We start from the raw sequence: 9,565 nt of genomic DNA, 5'->3' as shown, positions 1-9,565 counted from the left end.
TGGTGGTAAACATTTTCCAGATAATGACAATTTACATGTAATGGACGGTCATTTTAAGACCTCATAAATTTAAAATTAAAAAAAAAAAAGAAAAGAAAAGAAAAGAAAAAAAGAGTTGACTTCGTTTCTCATGAAGAAGGATGATTTGCAGACCACATTTTTCATATTATGGGTCCTTTGACTCTAAAGTCTAAACAAGTTGTCTTCTCACGTACGGCTTGTTAATTGTTAGTTTGTTACTGCCTATAGACGTGTACTCTTGAATGGTAAATAGATGTATATGTAATTTGAGAGGATTATGGTGCGTTTGGCTACAGAAAACACCCTCTGTTTTCCATAAAAACATGGAAAATAAAAAACGCGTTCTAATATTAGTTTTTTAAAAATGTTTTCCAAAAAAACGGAAAACAATGTTTTTCACTTTTTTATGGAAAACTTAAAAATATTTTTTTCTTGTTTTCCATTTTCATTTTCCATTTCTATCATCTCTCCTCACATCTTTAACATGTTTTATAGTTATCTAATTAGAACGCGTTTTCAACTTTTTTTTTATTTGTTTTATAGAAAATAAAAACTCTTTTTATTTTCTAAAAAAATAGAAAATATTATCTGCAACTAAACACCCTTAAATTTTTAAGTTTGATTCCCGCCACCACCACCCCCACCCCACTAATTCTCCTTAATTTGACATGGTATCAAAAGCAACCCAAAATTCTTGATATTTTTTGCATTTTCCAACCAAGCTCTTTCAATTTATCATTTAGATTTTCAAATTCGCCATCAAAATTCATCAAATTCGCTTTTTTTTTCTTGAATGAGATTTATATTTTCATTTGGTTTGTGATTTCGTTTCAAATTCGTCACCACAATGCATACCGATTATGTTATTATAGTAGAATTTCTCTCTATATATAAACAAACTAAAACAAGAGTTATATATCATCTAAAATATATTTTTGTGTAATTTAAAGCGCTTCTCATATATAATAGAGCTAAAAAGGTTGCATTTCAGATACTTAATAGAGGAGCATAATTATTAATGCTCGTACGAATTGACTATATGTATCGTATGTGATAATTACATATCTATTGTTTTAATTAAAGATAAAACTATTATTGGAATAAATGATATTGTTGTAAAGTTAAAAATGAAGACTGAATGAAATAAATCATGCAAATGATAGGTCATTAGGTATATATTTGTCTAATAATTAAGTAATTAGATTTTTGACCCGTATAAATATAAAGGTGTATATAAAAATTCTAAAGGTAAAAAAAAACTCAAATAGTTTTATGACAAAAAGTCTAATATTATTCTATTGAATATATTTTATATTGAAATTATTAATTAAAAAGTATAAATTGGTGATTAAATAATAAAAAAAGTTGTAAGTTAAAGTTAAAAAATTAATTAAAAAAAGTTAAAGTTGAAAGAAAAAATCTAACAACAATGTTATTTGTTTCAAAAATCAATTTAAAAAAATTAAGAGTTGTAATTAGTCGATAATTTATTAAAGCAACTATTTTTTAATTTTAATGTATAAAAATATAATTAGTTTAAATTATATAACATATCTAGAAAATAGGATTTATTAATATAAAGTAAAAGTAAGGCATCTATCTATATTATAACCAAGGAGATTGGGGGTACAATTGGCACCCCTTAAATCCCTTTTTAAGCCTAAATCTCTCTTAATTACTTTAACTCTCTCCTTTTTTCTAGATTTTTTTATTTATATTTGTTTATTAAATAAATACTTATATTTAAAATTCGATCATAAAACTTTTTCTATCAAAACAAATCGTTTTAAATTTTAAATATATATATATAATATTCTTAAATTTCTCCCAATAAACATGTTGTTGAGCGGATTCAAGATGGATGCCTTTTAAATTATTGTTTTCAATTAAAAACACTCTTTTCGATTAATCATGTGGGATTACTAACTGATCTAACTTATTGCAAAGTGACAATTCGGTCACAAAACCCCCCATTTTTACTTGAATTGCTCTATTTGAACATTTGTTTTACTTTAGTCTTTGTGATCGACCTCGGATTTACCAAGCTAACTATACTGCATACGAACAGGTTCACTGCTTGTATGTGTGTTGTAGTCAGTCCCTAGGTGATTCATGCTTATAAATTTTAAGACTCGATTTCGCACATCAAATTGTTATGTTATTGTTATTTTTCTTCTCTTTTAATTTAATTTGTTGTCAATTGTAATTTAATTATGGCTTATTCTACTACTACAAAAGGGTTTATTATTTTAAATTTGTTTTGTACATGTTTTATTATTTTTCACCTGTTTTGTTATTTATTATTTTGATATTTCACTTTTGATAATATATATAGTTTTAGACTATCCGTCTATTAGACCGGTCTGAAAACTAGTATGTTACTTAATTTCACGTCAAATGTCGATTAAATAATGCTTTAATTATGCTTCACTATAGTGGTAGATTATTGAGTATGGAAACAATAAAAGTTGATCATTACATTCATATAAGAGTACATTTCACTAAAAATTTCCACATGATCATTATTGGTTTTACCACATCACTTGTGAAACACTTTGAATTACCAGCCCACTAAAAAGGGAAGATAAAGCAGAATCTCTCACTATATAAACAACACAAAAGCTTCTCAATAAAAACCACATCTTCTTTCTCAATATTCTAACTTAAAAACATACTAGGCTAGTGATACATAAATGGAGCATCTTGAAAAAGGTCAAGAACTAGAAATTGATGAACAAAAATGGGTTTACGATTCTTCCTTTGATCATAGAGGCAGAACGCCACTTCGTGCTTCCACCGGTGCTTGGAAAGCAGCCTTGTTCGTTATCGGTAACAACGCTCATCATTTTCTTTCTTTTTTGCTTATTAATCATGTGTAACTACTAGAGAGGTTAAATATAGGCATGCCTTTACTTGCATGTCAAAACTTTACATGGGGAAGTTAGTTAAGAGTCAATTTGGAACATTCACTTAGAAATTTTGTGTTTTGCTTACCATTTTTGTTAGTGAATCGTTCTTGACTTACAAAGAAACATATGTGCTTTTTAAAAAAAAAACCATATGTTTTCTTTGCATGTATCAAGTTGCTTAGATCTTGGTCATTGATTTGATATATATTAAATATTGGGTCCATATCCACCACTAAAACTCTAAAAGAAAGCAATAAGACATATTTCAATAGTATGTAAAATAAATAGAACTTATAATTTGATAGTATAAGATTGTTTAACTATCTTTCTAAAGGTGTAAACCAGAAAAAGACACATCTTTCTAAGACTTAGCCTATATTAAGTTTAGCATAGAATATTAAATTAATTTACGGAGTAGTGTATGTAGCATAATGAATAATAATTACGCGTATAACATATTAATTGAATCCATGTATGCATTTGTATTTAGGACTTCGATCTCAATGCAAGCTTGGTAGAAAACTTTTTACTACTTGAAAAAGTTTGTCATATATATAAACTGATAGCATTGCAAAGAAAGCTTTTTAAATTGGCTTGAGAAAGCATTTGAAGTTTAGAAAAGATTTGGAACTTTTTTAACAAAAGTTTTTCATGTAACTATGTTTATCGCTAAAAAACCTTTTTTCTAAAAATCATTTTGCATTGGAGGAGGTTTAACTCATCATGGATTTTTTTTCAAATAAAAAATGAATATTAAAGCTGTGGATTTATTAGATGAAAAGTCAGAAAAGCTTTGTATCATACTGTATATGATGATTTTAAGTTAATTAACGAAACATGGTTAAAAGGCTTTCTAAAAAGCATATATTTTTTTTAAATCATCGGAGGCAAAGACCGTCTATGGAATTACTTGGTTCACAAAAATCAACTATTTTTTTCAATCTATGAGTATAAAATGTCTTTAATTTGGGACTTCTTTAAATTTAAATTAAATGTTGGAGTTTTTATTTTAATTAAATGGTTGAGGATTTCATCATTAAACCTATCAAGTTGGGATAACTTGAGAGAATTTACACCACCAATCTCAAAAATACCTAATCCTGGCACTTGTGTTTTCCAATTGATTGAGCCCGGTTTTTGAGCTAAATTGTCATTCTCATTTTCAAAGCTTTTGGAAGACTTTTGATGTTTTAAAACTTGTTTGCATTGAAGCAAAAACTTGTAAAAACAAAGAAGCTTTTAATCATAAACTTTTACAATTGGGCATGATCGAAAAGAATTTTAATTGTTAAAACTTAAAATAAAGTATGGATTAAACTTTAAAGGAAGTACAACTAATAACAAACATGGGATGTCTTCGATGACGTATTAGACAAAGAAAAAAAGTACAAATATTTCCATGCCCAAAGACTAGCTTTAATGTCAATAAAGGTAAATAACTAGATGTTAAATCAAAGAACAATATCCTACGATCATAATTCAGTAAAAAAAAAGGTAGTGTATAGTACATTAAAAGGAAGGCTATAATTGCACCTTAAAAGTAAAGTCAAATGGGTAAAGTTGGGTAAAGTTGGATTTTGATTGGCTAATAACAATTCAAAAGATGTGTTGACTCTATTCTATGATTCCACATCAAACAAAATTTTTATACCCTGTCTAAAAACTTTGTATTAATAGTAAAAGATTTTAGACATATTTTTCATTTTTTATAAGTAAATATTCTTTATAATCATATACTGAAAATCACATGTAAAGATTTAAAAATTTTATGTGTGACTTATATGAAGTGACCATTTCGTTTATTTATGGTATGTGATGAGTACTAATGTCAAACTTGTTTGCAGCCATCGAGTTTGCAGAGAGGTTAAGTTACTTTGGCATAGCAACAAGTTTGATCATATACCTCACCAAGGTTATCCATCAAGACGTGAAGACGTCAGCAAAGAGTGCAAATCAATGGACAGGTGTAACAACCCTAATGCCGCTTGTTGGAGGCTTCTTGGCCGATGGTTACTTGGGCCGTTTCCCCATGGTTCTTTTATCGTCCATTATCTATCTAATGGTGAACATGACTTTCCAAATCATTACTACTTTTGCATTTCTATATATATATTCACATTTTTAGCCTTTAATAGCAAAAATATAATCATGATACGAGTCTAAATAAGTAAATAATGGCGCATTTGGACCATTTGGTAAAGTTATGCTTCTTTTTTTGTTATGTTTTAAAAAAAAGTTACAAAATGAATGAGAAATTTATATACAGTAAATGGAAAGCACAACTATGATATGATTGATTTGGTAATGTTCAATTTTGGACTACAGGGTTTGATTCTCTTAACAATGTCTAGTATGCTTCCAAGCTTAAAACCATGTGCAAGTCATGAGCTTTGTTTAGAACCAAGGAAGATCCACGTAATCGTGTTCTTCATTGCAATCTATCTGATATCCATTGGAACCGGTGGCCATAAACCCAATTTAGAAAGTTTTGGAGCTGATCAGTTTGAGGATGATCACCCTGGTGAACGCAAAAAGAAAATGTCGTTTTTCAACTGGTGGAACGCAGCCCTTTGCACTGGACTATTGCTGGGTGTAACTGTTATCGTCTATGTGCAAGAGCACGTAGGTTGGGGTCAAGCAGATATCATACTCACCGTGGCCATGGCTTGCTCGGTTATAATCTTCCTCATAGGCAGACCTTTCTATCGATACAGAAAGCCCGGAAGCCCATTAAAGCCAATGGTACAAGTATGTGTTGCAGCATTTGCTAAGAGAAATTTAGCTTCCCCTTCTAACCCTGAAGAGTTACATGAGGTGCCCAAATCAGAAAAAGTCCAACAAAGGCTCCTTTGCCACACAAGAAGCTTCAAGTAAGCAAACTAATTATCTAACTAGTTACATAATTAGTCTTCTAAACTTGTCCTTTATTTACAAATATATAAATATATCTACAACTTTAGCTTCCATGTATGTTTTCCCATTCCTATATAACAAAGTAACTGATTTCTAATACCGAGTTTTTCAATCATAGGTTTCTTGATAAAGCTGCAATTATTGAACAACAAGACTTAACCAACCAGAAAAATCAAAATCCATGGAGACTATCAACTGTAACAAAAGTAGAGGAAATGAAGCTACTTCTGAACATGGTTCCAATTTGGCTAACAACGCTACCATTTGGTTTATGTGTAGCACAATCCACAACGTTCTTCATTAAACAAGGTATATTTATGGACCGCAAAATCACCCATCAGTTCATCCTCCCCCCAGCCTCAATCTATGGCTTAGCCGCTTGTGGGATGATTATTTCAGTGGCAGTCTATGATAGAATATTAGTCCCTTTATTAAGACGAATAACAGGAACCGAAAGAGGAATCAATATTCTCCAAAGAATAGGAATTGGAATGGTGTTTTCCGTCACAACAATGATAGTGGCCGCCATTGTTGAAAAGAAGCGTCTATCTGTTGTGAAAAACGATCCATTACATGGTTCAGCCACTATGAGTGTGTTCTGGTTAGCACCACAGTTCATTCTAGTTGGAATTGCAGACGGGTTCACTTTGGTTGGACTTCAAGAATACTTTTATGATCAAGTTCCTGATTCAATGAGAAGCTTAGGAATAGCATTGTACCTAAGTGTAATCGGTGCTTCAAATTTCTTAAGTAGTTTCTTGATCACAATTGTTGACCATGTGACCACAAAAGTGTCAGGAAAGAGTTGGTTTGCAAAGGATTTGAATGGTAGCCGTCTTGACTATTTCTATCTCTTATTGGCTGCAATCACTGCAGCAAACCTTTGTGTGTATGTGTTTGTAGCAAGCAGATACTCGTACAAGAATGTGCAGAAAAAGGCCGCAGTGGCAGTGGCTGATTGCTACCAAGATGATGTCCACGGGGAAAGAACTTAATACATAGATGCATATAAATAAGTTTGCGGTACGTCCTGTAGTAGTAGTAGGGATATATGTTAAACATTTAGTCAAATTATTATATATAGCTTTGCTAAGATTTCTCAATTTCACTTTAGTAGATAGATTTTGTATGTTGGTGTAATACTAGATTCACAACTACCTTAAAAGTATTCTATATTTAAATGGATATTCTGTTTGTGCTTGTTTGACTAATGGAAAGTTGTATAACTTGAATATATATATTGAGATTGATTTTCAAGCATTTTGCACTTCTGCTCTTGGATTAGAAGAAAAACAAACACAATTTTACCATATATGATCAAAATTTTGGGGTTTCAGTTCTACGTCTAATCCAACAGTGCTTCGGAATTTAGAAAAAGCAGATCCAAGTCTACAACTTATTCACAAGTGATTAAACTTTGGGCATCAATGACAGCATAGCAGCCTGTGTAATCTACAATAAAGCATAATTTCTATTACTAATCTAGTGTCTTTATGAAAAACTGGTACTGTAATTCTAAAAAGGTGAATTAGAATAAATCTAAAGAGACAATGACTTTGGTTTTTCTTCAGTGCATCGTATGTCATGAAAGCGAATCCCACCCCACTGACGACTTTGTAGCATCCCTCTTTAGAGACAACGTAAGCCTTCGGTCCACATGATGTAACACGGGCCCATTCACCAGCTCCTTGTTTGCTTCCCCATAATCATTACAAAAACTCAGCTGTTAAAGAAGCAAGACGTACTGATCGACATATACAGGGGAACTATCTGGCCTATAATTTCTAGTATATATATTATCACCGGGCTGCAAAGAATTTGAAACATAATCTCTAAGTTATCAAGAGCAGAGTTTCTATGAATCAGGGCTCCAATGCCATTCAAAGAAACAAAAAAAACTACAAGTAATATGCAATACTTGGTCCAACACCGATATCAATGGAAAGCACCAAAAGGATTATAGTCATATACTCATATTTGACATAAACTTTGTAAAATTAGTACAGTAATTCATCAACAAAAATATTTATAAAAGTATATATTATGACTGAGTTCCGGACTTTGACTCATACATTAAATATGTAAATAACCACTTCCGGTTTTAACTTACGTGTTCACTATAAATCAACCACGTGGACATAAAGTACATGTTAGAACCGGAATTCAAATTTCAGACTACAGTGCACGGTAAAATCGGATGTGTAACTTCCGGAATTAAATACTCATAAGGTTGTCATGTAAATATCACCACGATTGTGATTAAGGCTAATACGACTATCACCATTCTTATCCACTTTTTCTTCATCACAGAATTGTAATACCATGGCGATAAACTTTTTAGCTTCGTCAAACCTATCACAATCAACTTCAATCATTACAATAATGTGGCGAGAATCAATGTATTTCTTAACAAAAACATGCTTGCTTGACTTTCTAGTTTTTTTCAAGAGTTTGAATAAGATTCGGGGCAAACGTAAAATACGCCTTGCATTCCTAAGAGAGATTTGATCACCATTCATAAAGCCCAACAACGAATTAAACCTCTCTTACAAATCCTCGAGTAGATTACATTTGCCGTGAATATTGCTCAAATTCTTTTATAAAAAAATCAAAAATCAAGCAAGCAGGCTTTTGTTAAAGAATACATATATTGATTCACAACAGTATTGAAATGACTCAAGTTAATCGTGATAGATTTGACAAGGCTGAAAAGTTTTTTTTACCAAAGGATTACAGATCTGTACGTGATGAAGAAAAAATAGATGAGAATGATGATAGTCGTTCTAGTCTCCATCACAATCTTGGTAATATTTACACGTGACAACCTCTTACTTTAAGTGTCGAAGTTACACTTGCGGTTTCTAATACCGACACAATATAATTAATCCGGAATTTGAATTCCGTTTTCATCAACAAGTATGCGTACAATATAAAACTTTATGTCCACATGGTTGATGTTTAATGGATACATATATAGGCGGATCGAAGAGGTAACTCCGGCAAAGCCCAGAACTAGATATAATACTTTCACAAAGTTTATGTCAAATGTGACTATTAATCTAAAAAAGAAACAAAATCAATATCGACTGTTTTTATATCATAAAATTAACAGATAGTATATAGTTGTAAAATTATGAATCATACAAATAACTGGAAGTGATTAAGGAGGCGTGCACCAGTAACGCACGGTGTAACCTGTTACGCACTTCCATCATGGATAGTAGAGGCATGCAAGAACATAGGATCAAACCTCGATCCAGAGAAAAGTAGGGAAAGGGAATTAGTTTTTTTTTTTTTAAGAAAAGGAAATTAGTTAATTAGGCAGAGAGGTTGTTCTTGTTGTTATTGATGGACAGGGTACGACTTTTATACTACGAGTATAACTTAAGTTGCCAACCTAGAATTACGTAATCTTCTTAAATAATAATAGATTGTTGTTGCCATCTTTAATATTTTTGATTGCTTTCTCTCCAATTTCATCATCACATACAATACTTGCATATAATAATTCCATGATATGGAATGGAATGGAGGCTTCGGATTACGTATGGGCCTTTTCTTTGAGATGGGCTTAGCTGTTGGTTGGTGCCGTATAACTAAGGCCCAATGTAGGAAACGCGTAAGAAAATTCCCCTGTATCAAGCCAAGTGTCTTCAGCTTCAAGTAAACATTTCCACTGGACTAAACTTTTTCATTCAGAGGAGATGGTGCGGCGGCCTAAG

The 9,565-nt window shown here is 31.5% G+C and overlaps 1 protein-coding gene across 1 annotated transcript; it reads left to right on the top strand.

Annotated features, from left to right (window-relative positions):
• The first annotated feature begins 2,656 nt into the window (after window positions 1-2,656).
• LOC122592519 (protein NRT1/ PTR FAMILY 5.6-like) lies at window positions 2,657-7,030 on the top strand. Its single transcript, XM_043764767.1, has 4 exons — window positions 2,657-2,850; window positions 4,775-4,992; window positions 5,256-5,800; window positions 5,962-7,030. The coding sequence occupies exons 1-4, from the start codon at window positions 2,715-2,717 to the stop codon at window positions 6,836-6,838; spliced, it is 1,776 nt and encodes a 591-aa protein (XP_043620702.1). The 5' UTR covers window positions 2,657-2,714; the 3' UTR covers window positions 6,839-7,030.
• The last annotated feature ends 2,535 nt before the right edge of the window (window positions 7,031-9,565 follow it).

The sequence above is a fragment of the Erigeron canadensis genome, chromosome 3 (assembly GCF_010389155.1).
Source record: "Erigeron canadensis isolate Cc75 chromosome 3, C_canadensis_v1, whole genome shotgun sequence".
Classification (NCBI taxonomy): domain Eukaryota; kingdom Viridiplantae; phylum Streptophyta; class Magnoliopsida; order Asterales; family Asteraceae; genus Erigeron; species Erigeron canadensis.
This window is presented reverse-complemented; position numbering and strand designations above follow the sequence as displayed.

What these genes read in the sequence shown, in the direction of transcription:
- LOC122592519 (XM_043764767.1), top strand. Translation starts at nt 2,715, where the DNA reads ATGGAGCATCTTGAAAAAGGTCAAGAACTAGAAATTGATGAACAAAAA. An exon ending in CGTCCATTATCTATCTAATG is followed by an intron (nt 4,993 to 5,255) that starts GTGAACATGACT and finishes TTTGGACTACAG; the next exon opens with GGTTTGATTCTCTTAACAAT. An exon ending in TGCCACACAAGAAGCTTCAA is followed by an intron (nt 5,801 to 5,961) that starts GTAAGCAAACTA and finishes TTTCAATCATAG; the next exon opens with GTTTCTTGATAAAGCTGCAA.